The 20,584-nt window shown below is 40.2% G+C and overlaps 1 protein-coding gene across 1 annotated transcript in view; it reads right to left on the reverse strand.

Annotated features, from left to right (window-relative positions):
* Positions 1-262: 262 nt before the first annotated feature.
* The window catches only part of LOC130367442 (integumentary mucin B.1-like), a 52,288-nt gene continuing 31,966 nt past the window's right edge, over positions 263-20,584 (reverse strand). The window contains exons 18-24 of the mRNA XM_056569862.1: positions 20,275-20,306; positions 20,028-20,199; positions 17,075-17,112; positions 15,781-15,891; positions 8,994-9,033; positions 1,766-1,907; positions 263-804 (exon numbers count right to left, since the gene is read on the reverse strand). Of these exons, the coding sequence (XP_056425837.1) occupies positions 630-804; positions 1,766-1,907; positions 8,994-9,033; positions 15,781-15,891; positions 17,075-17,112; positions 20,028-20,199; positions 20,275-20,306 (710 nt within the window). The 3' untranslated portion in view covers positions 263-629. The remainder of the gene's footprint in view (positions 805-1,765; positions 1,908-8,993; positions 9,034-15,780; positions 15,892-17,074; positions 17,113-20,027; positions 20,200-20,274; positions 20,307-20,584) is intronic.

Consider the following 20,584-nt stretch of genomic DNA (forward strand, 5'->3'; position numbering starts at 1 on the left):
AAGACATGGCATCACTAGTCAGGTGGGCAAAAAGAGCCTGTCCTGTTCAATGTGTGGAGTGACCACTGGGTGGGAGAGAGATCATTCTGCAACTAATTGTGTCAACACCTGCAGGCACCCTGGTTAGAAAACACTGGTCTTTTGAATAGAAAGCAACTCATTTGTGTTTCAATGGGTGGGGTGAGATGTGTGGGAGTGAGGAAAGTAACCTCACACTTACAAACAAGGAACTATGGGATTTGTAGTTTGAGAGAACACACTCCAACAGGAAATACCCAGTTCACAAAAAGATAGCCACAGCATTATGGTAATCTCACAGCATAGCCATTTGCACCAAGACAAGCAGAGATCCTTCCTAAGCATGTCCATTACTGTGCAGCAGATACATACTAAAATTACCTTATGAAGGATAACCCATTTATGTTTTGAGACCGATTAAAAACCCATACAAAAGGGAAGAGTGAATATGTTTTATTACTAAAGCAAAATGAAAATAAAGTATATGTCATATTAAGGAGACAACAATGCACTACAGTAGTATAGTAGTATAGTGAGTATCTTTAAAGCTCAATGTTAACATTTCTAAAAGAACCATTGATAAATGTATTTAATTTTTTTTTTTCGTTTGATCAGCGGTAAGTAAATGTATCAGTACAAGCATTGCAACTGCAAGCTGTTATATGGCTGTAGGTATATGGCCTAATGCTGCCATCTTCACACATCATATCAATCGTCCTTTCTTCAGATGCTACGTCTTTGCAGCAGTAACAATCACTTACTACTTTGTGCATATCTGTGTCATATCTGAAAAATAAAAAAGTGTTCAGTAAGATGCATATAAAACGTAAAAGTATCATTGTGGTCAACCTAAATGCATTCTTATATACTGTATTCTTATATGGTCTGGGAAGTGTTGTACTGGCTGCTACTATATAATTGTTTTCTCCATTTGATGATAAAATAAAAGATTCTGTCCATCACAGCTAGTATTTTGTTTTAGAGACCTTCATCAGGTTTGCCTAACTTAGGTGTATGTTCTCCATACAAATGTTATTATTTAAAGAAACATTTCTGTTCCTGTAAATTCACCTTATGCTATTGCTATTCCCCGTTTAAAAGCACTGTTGTTAAAGGGATATTCCAGGAAAAAAAACTTTTCTTTTTAATCAATTGGCTCCAGAAAGTTAAACAGATTTGTAAATTACTTCTATTAAAAAATCTTAATCCTTCCAATAATTATCAGCTGGCAACAGTGCTCTCTGCTGACATCTCTGTTTGTCTCGGGAACTGCACAGAGTAGAAGATGTTTGATATGGGGAATTGCTTCTACTCTGGAAAGTTCGTGAGACAGGTGTCATCAGTGAGCACTTAGACAGAAAAGAACAACTCACCTTCAGCAGCTCATAAGTACTGAAAGAATTAAGATATTTTTATGATATGGGATATTGTTTGTAAGGCTATGTTCACACGGCGGAATATAAGCGGAACACCTGGCAGCACTAGAACTTTTTTAAAACACCCCTAGATGGCAATGCATTTCTGTTCGGAATCCACAGAAACAATGAACATGTTTCTGCCTAAATCAGGATTTCCGTGGCACTATGGAAATATGTTGCACTATGGAAATTCTGCCGTGTAAAGATGGATAACCATTGTTAATTCTACAGTTAGAGCAACTGAGGCTAAGGGATTTCTTAGGACTCAGCTTTCAAATGTTTCTCCAGCAGAGTATTTTAAAACATTGTTTAAATCTCTGAAAACCTACCTTGATTTAGCTTCTTCACATTCTCCACTGCATTTTGCCATTGTAACAAATGATGAACATGATCCTTCATAGTTATCATCAAAGTCTGTGTAAGTTATAGTTAACTCTATTGTTGTTGGCGATGGCTTACATGAGTTGTCACCTACAAAAAAACAAAAAAAAAAAAACATATATTAAACTTTCAAAAGTCCTATCACTTTGACCAGAATAACAGGTTTCATTTTTTTCAGTCCAATTTACAAAAACGGAAAACCCCGATTGGGAGCTACAGGTAACATGGCCACTGTTTTCTCCACAATAAAGCTGATACGGATAGAACATAAATCTCTGCGCATCGGATGCAGCCTGTGTGCCCTGAAATCTCTGCCGGCTCTGAGCTGATGGACATTTCAACTACAGTTTATGATTGCTAGTATTTAAATTGCTACTCAGAGATGACCACACCCTCTCTGCCATAAGCCCCGCCCAGTTGGCAAGCATGGTGGAGAATATAAAAAATATGCACATTTAAAATTATTATATGCTATTTTCTTTTTAAATAAATATTTTCATATAATTTCTATGCTTGAGGCCTTTAACCATTTTTGTACTTTTGGACTTGTTCTGCTTTTATTTATTGAAGGTGTTTTCCAACCTTGGAAAGAGAAAAACTAATTTCCTGTAAATCCCTGCTTTAGAGTTCTTCATTGCAGACCGGCCATCCCTTTCCAGTCAGAGTCTCATATCTACCCCCTTTGCTTCTACTTCATTACTTCCCTCTGTAGCCCAGCATTTACTGACTTCTATTGGTGCACATTTGCATAGCGTAAAGGGGTACTTCGGGGGAGAACCTTTTTTTATTTTTTTATTTTAATCTGGTGCCAGAAAGTTAAACATATTTGTAAATTACTTCTATTTAAAAATCTTACTCCTTCCAGTACTTCTTAGCAGTGGTACAGAGGAAATTCTTTTCCTTTTGAATTTCTTTTTTGTCTTGTCCACAGTGCTCTCTGCTGACACCTCTGTCCGTGTCAGGAACTGTCCAGAGCAGCAAAGGTTTTCTATGGGGATTTTATCCTGCTCTGGATAGTTCCTGATACTGGCATCAGGTGTCAGCAGAGAGCACTGTGGACAAATAAGGAAATAAGAAAATTCACAAAGAAAATAATTTCCTCTGTAGCATACAGCTGCTAAGAAGTACTGGAAGGACAAATATTTTTTAATAGAATTCATTTAGAAATCTGTGTAACTTTCTGGCACCAGTTGATTTAAAAAAAAAATGTTTTCCACCGGAGTACCCCTTTAAGTCATTATCTTTTCCAAGTGACAACCTGGGAACATGTCCTAGTAAACATTAGCCTAGTAACCATTTTATTGTTTGGTTTTCCTCAGGTATATCACTTGATTGCAAAGGTATACTTTTTATATTATATATTTATACAGTATATACTATGAGTATTTACAGTTAGATGAAGACAGTGCAAGGGGGGAGAGATGGGCTGTGTCAGATCAGACAGTGTTGAGAGGAAAAAGATAGCCTCTATCCCACCATTGTGTGTCCATTTCTCTAATCCACACAACATTAGAAGGAAAATAGCCATAAAGAGAAACTGGTGACCACAATATCAAATGTCATTGCCTCTGGGTGTAAACAATGGCTTGTATCATGTGACTGCTATCCAGATGACAGTTTCTGGACACCTTTAACCCCTTAAGGACTCAAAATTTTTCAATTTTTGCATTTACGTTTTTTCCTCCTTACCTTTTAAAAATCATAAGGCTAGGTTCAGACTACGGAATCTCCGGGCAGAAAATTTCCGCCCGGAGATTCCGAGTGCGGCCAGCGCTGACTGAATCAGTCGGCGCTAGGACCATGCGGACACTGCAGTCTCCAATAGACTGCAATGTGTTCCGCGCGGATTTCCGCCTGAAGAAAGAGCAATGCCTTTCTTCAGGCGGAAATTTCCAAGCGGATTTTCCGTTCACAAATTCCGCTTCACAAATTCTGAAGTGGGAATTTGTGAACAGAAAACCATTCACTATACAGTACATTTTAGCAAGCGGAATTTCCACCTGCAATTTCAAAGCGGAATTGCAGGCGGAAATTCCGTAGTCTGAACCTAGCCTAACCCTTTCAATTTTCCACCTAAAAACCCATATGATGGCTTATTTGTTGCCATCAATTCTACTTTGTAATGACAGCAGTCATTTTACCCAAAAATCTACGGCGAAACAAAAAAAAAGTCACTGTGCAACAAAATTGAAGACAAAACGCCATTTTGTAACTTTTGGGGGCTTCCGTTTCTATGCAGTACATTTTTTGGTAAAAATGACACCTTCTCTTTATTCTGTAGGTCCATATGAATGATATCCTACTTATATAGGTTTGATTTTGTCGTACTTCTGGAAAAAATCATAACTACATGCAGGAAAATGTATACCTTTAAAAAGGTACCATTTTTGTTTTGATCTGACATTTTGATTGCTTTTTTATTCATATCGCACGTGGTGATACAACATATGTTTATATTCATTTTTCTGTACATAGTTTTTTTTATGGGAAAAGGAGGGTGATTCAAACTTTTATTAGGGAATGGGTTAAATCACATTTATGAACTTTTTTTTACCCTTTTTTTTTACACTGTTATAGCCCCCACAGGGCATGTTATCTTTATTCTGTAGGATAAAATCATTACAGCAATACCTCATTTATACAGGTTTTATTTAATTTCTTTCAAAAAATTATAACTTTTTGTAAGAAAATGAGTATGGTTAAAAATGTGCTATTCGGACTCAATAACTTTTTTATTTTTTCATATGCTCATTTTGTGCTCTGCGATCTGTAGTTTTCATCAGTGCAATTTTTGCTTTTTGCTTAGATGGGACTTTTGATCACTCTTTGTTCATTTTTTCTGATACAGGAAGTGATAAAAAATCAGCAATTTAAGCTTGGATACCAAATATGTATTTTTCATTTATTTATTATTATTTAAAAAATGAAAAAAGGGGATATTTAAACTTTTATTATGGGAGGGGACCTATTTACATTTATTAACAAATTGTTTGAGTGAGCATTTAGGGGGTTACTGCTGAGTAAGCCTGGGTTCACATGTGGTAAAAAGTGGTCATCAGTGGACACAATGGCCCAGATTTATCAAACTGTGTGAGATAAAAAGTGGAGGAATTTTCCAACGGCAACCAATCAGAAATCCGCTTTCACATTACCAGAGCATGTTAGCTGAGCTGTGATTGGTTGCTGTGGAAAAATTACTCCCCTTCGTCTCTCGCACAGTTTGATAAATCTGGGCCAATGTCCCTCATTTACTATGCTACAACCGGCTAGTTTTTGTCAAGTTAGTTTAACCTCTTAAGGACCCATGACGTACCGGTACGTCACGGTGTTCGCTCCCGTTCTATAAAGCGGGGCCACGGTTGGACCCGTGGCTAATAGCGCACAGCACTGATCGCGGTGCCGCACATTATTAACCCTTTAGACGCGGCGTTCAAAGTTGAACGCCGCATCTAAAGTGAAAGTAAAACTATGCCGGTTAGCTCAGGGAGCTGTTAGGGATCGCCGCGGCAAAATCGCGCCATCCCAAACAGCTTACAAGACAGCTGGAGGATCCCTACCTGCCTCCTTGCTGTCTGATCGCCGAATGACTGCTCAGTGCCGGAGATCCAGGCATGAGCAGTCAAGCGGCAGAATCATCGATCAGTGGTTTCTTATGAGAAACCAGTGATCAATGTTAAAGATCAGTGTTTGCAGTGTTATAGCCGCCTATAGGAGCTATAACATTGCAAAAGAAAGGTGAGAAAAAAAGTGAATAAAGATCAGGTAACACCTCCCCTAATAAAAGTTTGAATCACCCCCCTTTTCCCATTAAAAAAACAAAACAGTGTAAATAAAAAATAAAAATAAATATATGTGGTATCGCCGCGTGCGTAAATGTCCGAATTATAAAAATATATTGTTAATTAAACCGCACGGTCAATGGCGTACGTGCAAAAAATTCCAAAGTCCAAAATAATGCATTTTTGGTCACTTTTTATATCATGAAAAAATGAATAAAAAGTCAATAAGTCCTATCAATGCAAAAATGGAATCGCTAAAAACTTCAGATCCCGGCGCAAAAAATGAGCCCTCATACCGCCCCATACGCGGAAAAATAAAAAAGTTATTGGGGTCAGAAGATGACAATTTTAAACGTATACATTTTCCTGCATGTAGTTATGATTTTTTCCAGAAGTACGACAAAATCAAACCTACATAAGTAGGGTATCATTTTAATTGTATGGACCTACAGAATAAAGAGAAGGTATCATTTTTACCGAAAAATGTACTGTGTAGAAACGGAAGCCACCAAAAGTTACAAAATGGCGGATTTTTTTTTCAATTTTGTCTCCCAATGATTTTTTTTCCGTTTCACCGTAGATTTTTAGGTAAAATGACTGATGTCATTACAAAGTAGAGTTGGTGGCATAAAATATAAGCCATCATATGGATTTTTAGGTGCAAAATTGAAAGAGTTATGATTTTTTTACGATAAGGAGGAAAAAACGAAAATGCAAAAACTGAAAAACCCTGAGTCCTTAAGGGGTTAACTTGCTTTGGCACATAGTGTCTGAGACATGTCGCCGCCACTGTGCGACAGGAAAATCCGATAAGCCCGTCATTGCATCCTAAAAAGCTGGAAAAGGGGCATGTCACAAAGGGGCGTGGTTGTCCGGAAAACAGGCGTGGTTTCACAACCCGACATATTTACTATTGAATTCACTGAAAATCCTGCGAATAAATGGCTGGAAATTTACACCCAGAAATAGCTGATCAGAAAGTTTTCCCGAAGCCCTGTGAAGCCCCATAGTAAATAAAGAGGAATCCTACAAGTCGGAAACAACCTTTCACACTGGTAAAAATCCAACACTTAGTAAATAAGGGCCAATATGCACCATAAACTGCCTGTGCCCGAGTGGTCCACTTGTGAATATGACCCTTCATCATATATATTTTCCTGTTTACATATACTTAAACACTCCGGACCCTTAACCTGTATTCTTTATATGATACTCTGAAGTGCTGCAGGTCCGCGAAGCCCACTCTCACAGCCTACTGCTCCGTGAGTCAATATGCATTCTCTGCTATCCCATTGGCCCAGATGCAACACGTGACCGCGGCCCTTAGCAACGTGTCCGTGGCATCGGGACCTACAGCGCTGCAGAGTGTGGGAAATGCATTAAGAACCTAGCGATCCTGCAGGCTAATGAATATAATATGTAATCCCTTTTGTTTTCGAAAGTTTTATATTGATTTTAACATGTAGTTACCTGCTCACAGGATACTGTGTACCTGTTGTATGAACTACCTTACATGACCTTTGACCACTGGGTCACTGCCACACTCTGTTTGGCACCAGTTCACACTATATTTAGTTTAACTGTTTTATGGTTATGCTGATCTGAGTAAGAGGGGGATACCCTCAAAACACATCATCCATATTTTTTTTTTTTTAGCCCCTTCCCGCTATGAGACGTATACATACGTCGCAGCACCCAACACGTTCACGCGCTGGGACGTATGCATATGTCCTAGCGATCTCTGGCACCTTCGCGGCCAGGAAATCGTCGGCTTGACTCGGCTGTCAAACACAGCCGGAGTCCCGCCGCAGCTGCCGGAGCCGCGATTGCGCTGGTCCCGGCAGCATTAACCCCACAGATACTGTGATCATTCTTGATCACGGCATCTATGGTGTTGACATGGGGAGCGCGCACCCCTTGTTCACCAATGGCGGCGCCGCAATACGATCGCAGGTTGCCATTGGTTGCTATGGCAGCAGGAGGTCAGATCATGACCTCCTGTCTGCCTACTGCGGAAGCCTGTGAGATCCAGCTGCTGCGGGGATCCGATCATTCAGAACGCCGCACGGAGGTCCCCTCACCTTCCTCCTTCCGGCTCCTGGCGTCTTCTGCTCTGGTCTGAGATCGAGCAGACCAGAACAGAAGATGACCGATAACACTGATCTGTTCTATGCCCTATACATAGAACAGATCAGTATTAGCAATCATGGTATTGCTATGAATAGTCCCCTATGGGGACTATTCAAGTGTAAAAAAAAATTTAGAAAAATGTAAAAGTAAAAAAAAAGTGAAAAATCCCCTCCCCCAATAAAAAAGTAAAACGTCAGTTTTTTCCTATTTTACCCCCAAAAAGCGTAAAAAATAAATTTAATAGACATATTTGGTATCGCCGCGTGCGTAAATGTCCGAACTATTAAAATAAAATGTTAATGATCCCGTCCGGTGAACGGCTTGAACGTAAAAAAAAAAAAAAAAGTCCAAAATTGCTACTTTTTTTTATACATTTTATAAAAAAAATTATAAAAAATTTATTAAAAGTTTTTTATATGCAAATGTGGTATCAAAAAAAATTACAGATCATGGCGCAAAAAATTTGCCCCCATACCGCCGCCTATACGGAAAAATAAAAAAGTTAGAGGTCATCAAAATAAAGGGATTATAAACGTACTAATTTGGTTAAAAAGTTTGTGATTTTTTTTAAGCACAACAATAATATAAAAGTACGTAATAATGGGTATCATTTTAATCGTATTGACCCTCAGAATAAAGAACACATGTCATTTTTACCGTAAATTGTACGGCGTGAAAACGAAACCTTCCAAAATTTGCTAAATTGCATCTTTGTTTTTAATTTCCCCACAAAAATAGTGTTTTTTGGTTGCGCCATACATTTTATGATATAATGAGTTATGTCATTACAAAGGACAACTGGTCACGCAAAAAACAAGCCCTCATACTAGTCTGTGGATGAAAATATAAAAGAGTTATGATTTTAAGAAGGCGAGGAGGAAAAAATGAAAACGTAAAAATTTAATTGTCTAAGTCCTTAAGACCAAAATTGACTGAGTCCTTAAGGGGTTAAGGTAAAAAATGGGTCTGTCCTTAAGGGGTTAATACAATAAAAGTGATCCACATGTGGATCTTTTACAAGAAATTTCGTGACTGTGATGTTTTGAGCCAGCGGTGCCTGGAATCGATGGTCTATTTTCCCTACCTACCTTGCATACTTTAGAAATATGGCTGTTTATATGGATTAAACCGAAGAGGACATAATATTTCTTTCTAGCTAGCTATCTATATGTGTATGTGTGTATATATATATATATATATATATATATATATGTGTGTGTGTGTGTGTGTGTGTGTGTGTGTGTGTGTGTGTGTGTGCATTACTTACAAGTATAGCAGCATCCATTTTCATCATATGTTCGTCTATCCTATAAACACAAAGGAGAAAAAACATATATATAATAGGATGTTACACGCACATTTTAAGAAAAAGTTTACCTACCCCAATCAGGTAGCCCTGAGGTGGATGTGACAACCAATACCACCTTTATTATGGTCCACATAGGGGCTGACACATGTCAGATACCTTATTAACACGTTGTCCAAGTTATGAGGGAAACCGGAGGGAGGGAAATGTGAGATTACTACATAGAGTTCAAGTTTCTGGACTTTTGTAATATTGGGTTATGGCTCCCATGGGGGCTGTATATGGATTGCTATATTGATCAAATCATGTTTAAGGCACATGTCACATATACCAAATCCTTTTTTAAGCATATAGGGGGAGATTTATCAAAACCTGTGTAGATAAAGAGTGGTGCAGTTGCCCATAGCAACCAATCAGATCACTTCTTTCGTTTTTGTAAAGGCACCTGAAAAATGAAAGAAGCGATCTTATTGGTTGCTATGGGTAACTGGTCAATTTTTCCTTAGCACTGGTTTTGATAACCCCCCCCCCCCCCCCCCTTATAGTCACCAAATATACTCTTATGGTTGATCTTCCCCCTTAAAAGTCTTTTGTACTCTTGGGCTTGGTGGCCGCATGGCATCGCACACTTTCAGAGGTTAATTAAAGTGTTAACAGGACTCCCATTACACCTTTTAACAAAAATAGCTACATTTTACTATCCTGGGCCAATCCCTATTTTAATATTATCACTTGAGATGTGCAGTTTAGGAGAATAGGCATCTGTCTGGAGTTCCTGTTTCTTGAAGATTTGATCCAATTTACCAACTTAGTAAAGCCACTTTAGTTTTTATGAATACCTAACCTTTGATTTCTCAAAATAATTAAATGAGGATACATATAATGATCTCCTTATGACTTTTGGTCTTCTTTGGTTGGTGCCTGAGACACGTGTATACAGGATACAGTCTTCTACAGACTCTTTTATTCCCCTGCCTTGTACATTTGTATACAATTATAGAAGTGACATTGGGGGGGGGGGGGGGGGGGGGCATGTATCAATAATGGTGCTGCAATTTGTGATTTTATGTATGTTTTATTTGCATCAAATGGAGCATAGTTGCGCCAAAATTGTTAATTGTCGCACGCAAGTTTGTAATTTTGGCACAAATGCAGCCCTACAAAAGGCGCAGACTCCTGCCCCAGAATTCCATGCAGAACTTTCCCTGCCATTGGTCGATCAAGACTGACCAAGCAATGTCAGTTGTGAACGGAGGGGGGGGGGGGGGGGTGTTTAAATTCTATTTCCCCTGCTCTGGCCACCGATTGAAGTCCGGCCGGCTTACCGGAGAGGCAGCTTATCGGGAAGCATGGCCGGCTTACCGGAGCAGCAGCGGCAGCAGAGACATCAGGTGGCGGCAGGAGGCAGGTCGGAAAGTACGGAGGAGGAGGCTGCAGTGAAGATCGCTGGTAATTGATCTTCACTGTGGCCTTCTAAAAGTTACAAAACTACAACTCCCAGCATACTGGGAGTTGTAGTTTTGCAACATCTGGAGGGCCACAGTTTGGAGACCACCGTGTAGTGGTCTCTAAACTGTGGTCCTCCAGATGTTGCAAAAGTACAACTTTCAGCATTCACTGACTGTCTGGGCGTGCTGGAAGTTGTAGTTTGGCAACATCTGAAGTGGCACAGTTTGGAGACCACTATACAGTGATCTCCAAACTGTAGCACTCCAGATGTTTCAAAACTACAATTACCAGCATGCCCAGACAGTCAGGGATGCTGGGTGGTGTAGTTCTGCAATATCTGGCCCTTCAGATGTTACAGAACTACAACTCCCAGCATGCCTGGACAGTCTGGGCATGCGTGGAGTTGTAGTTTTGCAACATCTTGAGGGCTAAAGTTTGGAGACCACTACTTAGCAGTCTCCAAACTGTTCTTCCCCAGTTTTTGCATAACTACAACTCCTAGCATGCCTTTCGGCTGTCAGTGCATGCTGGGAGTTGTAGTTTTGCAACAGCTGTAGGCACACTGGTTGAGCTAGAGTCTGTGTCCTAACTGAGGGATTCGAACCCGTGTGCCTCCTGCTGTTGCAAAACTACAACTCCCAGAATGCACTGACAGACCAAACATGCTGGGAGTTGTAGTTTTGCAACAGCTGGAGGCACACGGGTTGGAATCACTGAGCTAGAGTCTGTTTCCTAACTCAGTGGTTCCCCACCAGTGTGCCTACAGCTGTTGGAAAACTACAACTCCCAGCATGTACACTGCATGTCAGTGCATTCTGTGAGTTGTAGTTTTGTAACAGCTGAAGGTTTGGGGTGCCCCCCCCCCCCCCCCCCCATGTGAATGTACAGGGCACATTCACACGGGCGGGTTTACAGTGGGTTTCCTTCTAGAAGTTTGAGCTGCGACAAGTTTTCCGAAAAACTCGCTGTGAACCCCCGCCTGTGTGAATGTACACAAAATAAAAAAAGTAAAACACAACATATACACCCCCTTACACTCCCCTCCCCCCCCCCAATAAAAATGAAAAATGTCTCATACAGCAGTGTTTCCTTAACGGAGCCTTTAGTTGTTGCAAAACAACAACTCCCAGTATTGCAGGACAGCCATTGACTGTCCTGGCAGGCTGGGAGTTTTGCAACAGCTAGAGGCACCCTGTTTGGGAAACACTGCCATAGGGTTTTGAAGGAGACAAGCGCCATCCTTGTATCTTGGTCCGCCCCTATTGCAAATTCCTAATTTAGGCCTCAAATACGCATGGCGCTCTCTCACTTTAGAGCCCTGTCGTATTTCAAGGCAACAGTTTAGGGCCACATGAAAAGGAAAAGTTAAAGGGGTACTCCGCCCCTAGACATCTTATCACCTATCCAAAGGATAGGGGATAAGATGTCAGATCACCGCGGTCCCGCTGCTGGGGACCCCTGGGATCACCGCTGCGGCACTGCGCTATCATTACTGCACAGAGCAAGTTCACTCTGCACGTAATGATGGGCAATACAGGGGCCGGAGCATCGTTACGTCACGGCTCCGCCCCTCGTGACGTCACGGCCCGCCCCCTCAATACAAGTCTATGGGAGGGGGCGTGTGGTCGTCGCGCCCCCTGCCATAGACTTGCATTAAGGGGACAGGCCGTGATGTCACAAGGGGCGGAGTCTTGACGTCACACTGCTCCGTCCCCTGTATCGCCTATCATTACGCACAGAGCGAACTCGCTCTGTGCAGCAATGATAGCCTAGTGCCGCAGCGGCGATCCCGAGGCTCCCCAGCAGCGGGACCACGGCGATCTGACATCTTATCCCCTATCCTTTGGATAGGGGATAAGATGTCTAGGGGCGGAGAACCCCTTTAGGGGCTACAACAGCATGCTAACAAGGTGGCTGGTAGTTACAGCAGTTCTGACATGAACACGAAAAAAAAACACTCACATTTGATCCCATTTTGGAAAGTGCACCCCTCAAGGAATGTAACAAGGGGTAGAGTGATTATTTACACCCCACAGGTGCTGACAGATATTTTGAACAGTAGTCCGTAAAAATGAAAAATCTAATTTTTCATTGCACTGTGGTCACATGTGAGGGGGGGGTCCACTGTTCTGGCACCAAGGGGGCTTTGTAAATGCACATGGCCCCCGACTTCCATTCCAACCATATTCTCTCTCCAAAAGCCCAATGGAGCTCCTTCTATTACCCCTTGTGAAAATGAAAAATTTGGGGTAACACCAGCATTTTATTGAAAAAACTATTTTTTTTTTATTTTTACGTCCCACTTTAATGAAAGTTCATCAATCACCTGTGGGGTGTTAAGGCTCACTTTACCCCTTGTTACGTTCCTTGAGGGGTGTAGTTTCCAAAATAGTGTGCCATGTGTTTATTTTTATTGTTTTTACTGTTCTGGCATCATGGGGACTTCCTAAATGCGACATGCCCCCCCGAAAAACATTTCAGCAAAATTCGCTCTCCAAAAGCCCAATGTCGCTCCTTCCCTTCTGAGCCCTCTAGTGCATCCACAGAGCACTTTACATCCACATATGATATATTACCTTAATCAAGAGAAATGGGGTTACAATTTTTGCAGGACATTTTCTCCTATTACTCCTTGTGAAAATGAAAAGTTTGGGGTAACACCAGCATTGTAGTGTTAAAAACAGAATTTTTCATTTTCACGTCCAACTTTAAAGAAAGTTAGTCAATCACCTGTGGGGTATAAAGATTCAATTTACCCCTTGTTACGTTCCTTGAGTAGTGCAGTTTCCAAAATACTATGCCATGTGGATTTTTTTTCTGTTCTGGCATCATGGGGGATTTCTAAATGCAACATGCCCCCCAAAAACCATTTCAGCAAAATTCGCTCGTCAAAATGCCATTGTCGCTCCTTCCCTTCTGAGCCCTCTAGCGCACCCACAGAGCACTTTACATCCACATATGAGGTATCTCCTTACTCGAGAGAAAATTAATGACAAGTTTTGGGGGGCGTTTTTACCTTTTACCTCTTGTAAAAATGAAAAAAATGGGGCTACATGTTAGTGTATAAAATGGAGATTTTGATTTTGCTCCTCCATTTTGTTGCTATTCCAGTGACACATCTAAAGGGTTAACAAACTTTCTGAATGTCATTTTGAATACTTTGAGGGGTGCAGTTTTCATAATGGGGTCCATTATAGGGAATTTCCAACATAAAGACACTAATATTCACTTCAAAACTTAACTGGTCCCTGAAAAATTCTGATTTTGACATTTTCGTGAAAAATTTGAAAATTGCTGCTATATTTTGAAGCCCTCTGATGTTTTCAAAAAGTAAAAACATGTCAACTTTATGATGCAAACATAAAGTTAACATATTGTATATGTGAATGATGGGGGTACACTTTCCTCAAGTCTGGGCTTATATGACCAATGTAATGGGTATATGTTGTATATATATATATATATATATATATATATATAATGTATGTCCAGTGAATTGAATTAAAACAATTTATTTCAACAACAATATGATGATGCTTGTGGTGTCCTTTGTAGGGCCCTTACATCGGTCACAACAAGATAAAAATAGTTTGTATATGGTATTCATACAATACAATCAGCATAAAATATACAAAGTACCGGTATCCCAATGTGGCAAATAGTATGTAGCGCTATAGGTGCATGCACGGAGACCGTGCTAGCTTGTTAGAATATAATGTCCCACAATCTAAGCAACGATGTCTCTGTATAGAACGTATCTGACATAGATACATAGATGCATACAGCAGTGTGTCGGTAAGTAGAAGTTAGAGCTGTGTCTGTGAATTTGGCGCGCTCTGTGGCACTGGAGACTCCTCGTGTGTGTCCCACTCTACCCTGACGGCGCAGGGATAGAGATTGGTGAGTGGGATATGGATAGTCTCTTAATTTTAATCCTGTGGATGCATGTGGCTGCGCTCTGCAGTGCTAGAGACCCCTCAAATGTGGACCACTCTACCCCAGCGGCACGGGGAAAGTCACTGCAAGTGTTTGAGTGGTTTTAGGGGTTTGGCACACTGTGCCTCTTACCAGCAATGTCCTAGAGCGTGGTTGCCGGTCATAGGTTTTCACCAGGGAGACGTCGCTGGCAGGCAGGATATGTGCAATCCCAGGAGTGTACTCTAGTATGGTCCCTATGGTCCGGTGAATGGGGGTGATGGTCATCGGATTTGCCAATACTGGGGTACAGGTGGTTGTCAGGTATAGCCTAGACGTGTTTTGAGGAACTCATCTACCTCTTTTTCAATAGCAATGCAATTGCTATTGAAAAAGAGGTAGATGAGTACCTCAAAATGTTGCTCAGATTGTGGGACATTATATTCGAACGATTTCCGTGCATGCACCTATAGCGCTACATACTATTTGCCAAATTGGGATACCGGTATTTTATAACTTTGTATATTTTATGCTGATTTGATTGTATGAATACTGTATACATACTATGTTTATCATGGTGAGTCCGATGTAAGGGCTCTAGAAAGGACACCACAAGCATCATCAGATTGTTGTTTAAATAAATTGTTTTACTTCAATTCACTGGACATACATTAAAATATATATATATATATATATATATATATATATATATTTATATTGTATACAACATAAACTTTTTCTCACATTAGTATCACTACTAGCAGTATCACTACTACTGTCCCTATTGTTTGGTTGCAGCTACCTAAACATGTCTTTAGATATTGTATATGTGAATCAATATGTAATTTAATTGATATGTCCCTTTTCCTTACAAGCAGAGTGCTTCAAAGTTAGAAAAATGCAACATTTTCAAATTTTTCATGACATTTTCAAATTTTTCACCAAGAAATTATGCAAGTATAGATGAAAATTTACCACTAACATAAAATAGAATATGTCACGAAAAAAACAATCTCGGAATCAAATTTATAAGTAAAAGCATCCCAGAGTTATTAATGCATAAAGTGATAGAGGTCAGATTTGAAAAAAATGCTCCCGTCCTTAGGGTTATAATGGGCTCCTTCCCCAAGGGGTTAATGAAGGTATGTGCACCAAATCGAAAAGGTGCAATTAACGAATTCCAAACCAATGCATGATTTCAACTGAAATCACGACTAACCCTGTCAATTCAGTGATAATGTTATAAACAATTTGCAACAACTGTTTATCGCAAAAAGTAACATATGAAGAAAATAGCGACAAAACACAGTCAAAAATTAAACTTGTGTATGTGTTGTTATTTCAGCAGAGATAGTTCCAAGGAGAGGGTATTATTTTGTCTTACCTTTGTACAGTACTTCTGTTTTGGACATGTGTCAACCCATACTGACAAGCCTGTGACTTCACAAGTGTAAACAACACATGGATTTTCTGGATCTATGAATGTTTCATTTATCTAAAATATTATAAAGATAAGTATTTAAAAAAGAAAATAATTATGTGATAAAAAATAATGTTAAGGTAAATATATATATATATATATATATATATATATATATATATATACACTGCTCAAAAAAAAAGTGCTTGATCGGATTCCAGTCTGGGGAACGGGCAGGCCATTCCATAGCATCAATGCCTTCCTCTTGCAGGAACTGCTAAAACACTCCAGCCACATGAGGTCTAGCATTGTCTTGTATTAGGAGGACCCCAAGACAAACCGCACCAGCATATGGTCTCAAAGAGGTCTAAGGATCTCATCTTGGTACCTAATGGAAGTCAGGCTACCTCTGGCAAGCACATGCCACCCAACACCATTACTGACCCACCTGCAAAACAGCCATGCTGGAGGATGTTGAGGGCAGCAGAACATTCTCCACGGCGTCTCCAGACTCTGTCATGTCTGTCACATGTGCTCAGTGTGAACCTGCTTTCATCTGTGAAGAGCACAGGACGCCAGTGGCGGATTTGCCAGTCTTTGTGTTCTCTGGCAAATGCCAAACGTTCTGCACGGGGTTGGGCTGTAAGCACAACCCTCATCTGTGGACTTCGGGCCCTCATACCACCCTCATGGAGTCTGTTTCTGACCATTTGAGTGGACACATGCACATTTGTAGCCTGCTGCAGGTCATTTTGCAGGGCTCTGGCAGTGCTCCTCCTTGCACAAAGGTGGAGGTAGTGGTCCTGCTGCTGAGTTGTTGCCTTCCTACGGCCTCCTCCAAGTCTCCTGATAGTGCCTCCATGCTCTCGACACTATGCTGACAGACAGAGCAAACCTTCTTGCCACAGCTCGCATTGATGTGCCATCCTGGATGAGCTGCAGTACCTGAGCCACTTGTGTGGGTTGTAGACCCCGTCTCAAGCTACCACTAGACTGAAAGCACCACCAGCATTCAAAAAGTGACCAACATTGGGTTGTTTAAGTGTTCCCTTAATTTTTTGAGCAGTATATATATATATATATATATATATATACTGTTTATATAAAAATTCAGATCTTGAGTGGATTATAAATGAAAAATTTTGTATTACTATTTAGAATATTCAGGAAGGATAGTTAAACCTAAAACCCTATGAAACTTTGTAAGATTATATGATAAATGACTTTGTTTTAAATTAAATGTACATATTTTACCCACCTTATAATCAGTACCATTATGTTTACATGTTAGTGGTTCTGTAAAAGAAATACATTTGCTATTAGAAGGGCATTGTTTTAAATCATGACAGGACCTGTTGAAGAAGTTTTGCTATATTTTTAATGGTATCATTACAAATTAAAATACAAATAATGTATACAATAATAATGTATTACAAATCATGTATCATTTTTTTTTTTTTGGGGGGGGGGGGGGTTCAATGAATTCTACAAATTTTACTTATTTAGTTTTTTGTTCACCATGCAGTTTAAAACACATGGTAACTTTACTATATGCATCTACAGTGGGGATCAAAAGTTTGGGCACCCCAGGTAAAAAAGCCAAGGAAAGATGGAAAAAATCTCCTAAAGGCATCAAATTACAGATTAGACATTCTTATAATATGTCAACAAAAATTTGATTTTATTTCCATCATTTACACTTTCAAAATAACAGAAAACAAAAAATGGCGTCTGCAAAAGTTTGGGCACTGCAGAATTTATAGCATGCACTGCCCCCTTTGCAAAGTTGAGACCTGCCAGTGTCATGGATTGTTCTCAATCATCGTCTAGGAAGACCAGATGATGTCAATCTCAAAGGTTTTAAATGCCTAGACCCATCTGACCTGGCCCCAACAATCAGCACCATGGGTTCTTCTAAGCAGTTGTCTAGAAATCTGGAACTGAAAATAGTTGATGCTCTCAAAGCTGGAGAAGGCTATAAGAAGATAGCAAAATGTTTTCAGGTGCCAATATCCTCTGTTCGGAATGTAATTAAGAAATGGCAGTCATCAGGAACAGTGGAAGTTAAAGCAAGATCTGGAAGACCAAGAAAAATATCAGACAGAACAGCTCGCAGGATTGTGAGATGAACTATTCAAAACCCACATTTGACTGCACAATCCCTCCAGAAAGATCTGGCAGACACTGGAGTTGTGGTACACTATTTCACTATAAAGAGATACTTGTACAAATATGGTCTTCATGGAAGAGTCATCAGAAGAAAACCTCTTCTATGTCCTCACCACAAAAATCAGCGTTCTGAATTTTGCAAATAAACATATAGACAAGCCTGACACATTTTGGAAACAAGTTCTGTCGACCGATGAGGTTAAAATTTACATTTTTGGCCAGAATGAGCAAGGGTATATTCGGAGAAGAAGGGGGACAGAATTCAATGAAAAGAACCTCTGTCCAACTGTTAAGCATCGGGGTGGATCAATCATGCTTTGGGGTTGTATTGCAGCCAGTGGCACAGGGAACATCTCACGAGTAGAAGGAAAAATTGATTCAATAAAATTTTAGCACATTTTGGATGCTAACTTGATGCCATCTGTGAAAAAGCTGAAGTTAAAGAGAGGATGGCTTCTACAAATGGATAATGATCCTAAACACACCTCAAAATCCACGGGGGATTACATCAAGAGGCGTAAACTGAAGGTTTTGCCATGGCCTTCACATTCTCCTGACCTCAACCTAATTGAAAATGTATGGATAGACCTTAAAAGAGCAGTGCATGACAGACAGCCCAGAAATCTCAAAGAACTGGAAGACTTTTGTAAGGAAGAATGGGCAAAGATACCTCAAACAAGAATTGAAAGACTCTTGGCCGGCTACAAAAAGCGTTTACAAGCTGTGATACTTGCCAAAGGGATACTTACCACTCTGAAGGGTGCCCAAACTTTTGCAGATGCCAGTTTTTTGTTTTCTGTTATTTTGAAAGTGTAAATGATTGAAATAAAATCTAACTTTTGTTGACATATTATAAGAATGTCTAATCTGTAATTTGATGCCTTTTGGAGATTCTTCCATATTTCCTTGGCTTCTTTATGCACATTAATACAAATTTTTACCTGGGGGGCCCAAACTTTTGATCCCCACTGTAAACCCTACAGAGCATGTGCATTTTTGTTATTGCATTTCTAAAAACTTCCAGCCTGGAAGTTCCGAGTAAATGCCCTCCTCTCCTGTGCTGATCCTCCTCCCCTTTGCTGTCTCTCCTTGCAACCAGAGAAATTTTACTTCATGTCTCCTGTCAGCGATGACATTTGCTCTGGAGATCAAGGCTGGACATCACAGTGCACTCGGGGCTTGAGAACACCCCACATGCACCAAGCTGCTTTCTTTGCAAAAAAGCCATACCATGTCAAATACCATTGTCATCAGCGCAACCCACACTACAAACCTATACCATTAAAGTGTACCTGTCATCAACAAAAACTTTTTATATAACGTAGATAATACCTTTATATGTATATTTGTAATTTACATTGGTAAAAAAAAATGTGTATTTTTGTCCCTGCAGCTATTGCCTGTGTGTCTCTATGAGGAGTCCAAATACAGGAAGTTAGAGTGGACAAGGGGGGCTCTGTGCAGTGAAGACAAGCAGGGCTCTGTGCAGTGAGGACAAGCAGGGCTCTGTGCAGTGAGGACAAGCAGGACTCTGTGCAATGAGGACAAGCAGGGTTCTGTGCAGTGAGGACAAGCAGGGCTCTGTGCAGTGAGGACAAGCAGGACTCTGTGCAGTGAAGACAAGCGGGGCTCTGTGCAGTGAGGACAAGCAGGACTCTGTGCAGTGAGGGCAAGCAGGGCTCTGTGCAGTGAGGACAAGCAGGGCTCTGTGCAGTGAAGACAAGCAGGGCTCTGTGCAGTGAGGCTCTGTGACATGCTATGGGCTCACACAGCAGGATGATTGACAAGCCAGGAGCCTGCACAGAGCCCTGCTTGTCCTGTCCTCACTTCTTGTATTTGGACTCCTCACAGGCAATAGCTGCAGGGACAGCACTTTTTCAATCATAAATATACCAATTTTTTTTACCAATGTATTTTACAAATATACATATAATTGTCTTATGTACATTATATAAAAAGTTTTTGCTGACAACAGGTACACTTGAAGTTAGTGGTGGTGCTCATGACGGTTTCCCTTTAAAGACAGACAAAAAGACACTTACCACAATGTCCACAACAAGAGTCTTTAGATTGTTTTGTTAGATCTGTGAAAACCTTTCTTTCATTTTCACCACAGACTACTTCTTGGTCACAATCACGAGGCTCACAGTCCATTATTCCAGTAATTCCATTACAAGTGCAGACATTACAGCCAAATTCCCAGGTATCTCCATCCTGTAATAAAATAAATAATGAGAATCTGGCAGTATGTATGCTGGAGTTTTTTTATGCACACTCTTGAAGACTTACATTAAGAATTTCCCCTGAAGGTCCACAGCAGTCTGTTAATGCAGAAATATGAAATGTGGTTACGTTCTATTATGTGTTGTTTTCCAACAACAATAAGCTTTGCTCACAATGATAAGAAAAGGTAGTATTCATCGATATAATGATATTGTAAAGGTTGTAGCTGTGCAACATATTGCAAATATTTGAAGATATAATTGCAGTAGATTATTTAACATTTGTACAAGGACACAAGGAGGTCTATGTACAAGAAGTTGAAAGAACCTTTTGTCTTCCAGCAAAAGGAAGACAGAATTCAATACATTGAATATTC

The sequence above is a fragment of the Hyla sarda genome, chromosome 4 (assembly GCF_029499605.1).
Source record: "Hyla sarda isolate aHylSar1 chromosome 4, aHylSar1.hap1, whole genome shotgun sequence".
NCBI lineage: Eukaryota > Metazoa > Chordata > Amphibia > Anura > Hylidae > Hyla > Hyla sarda.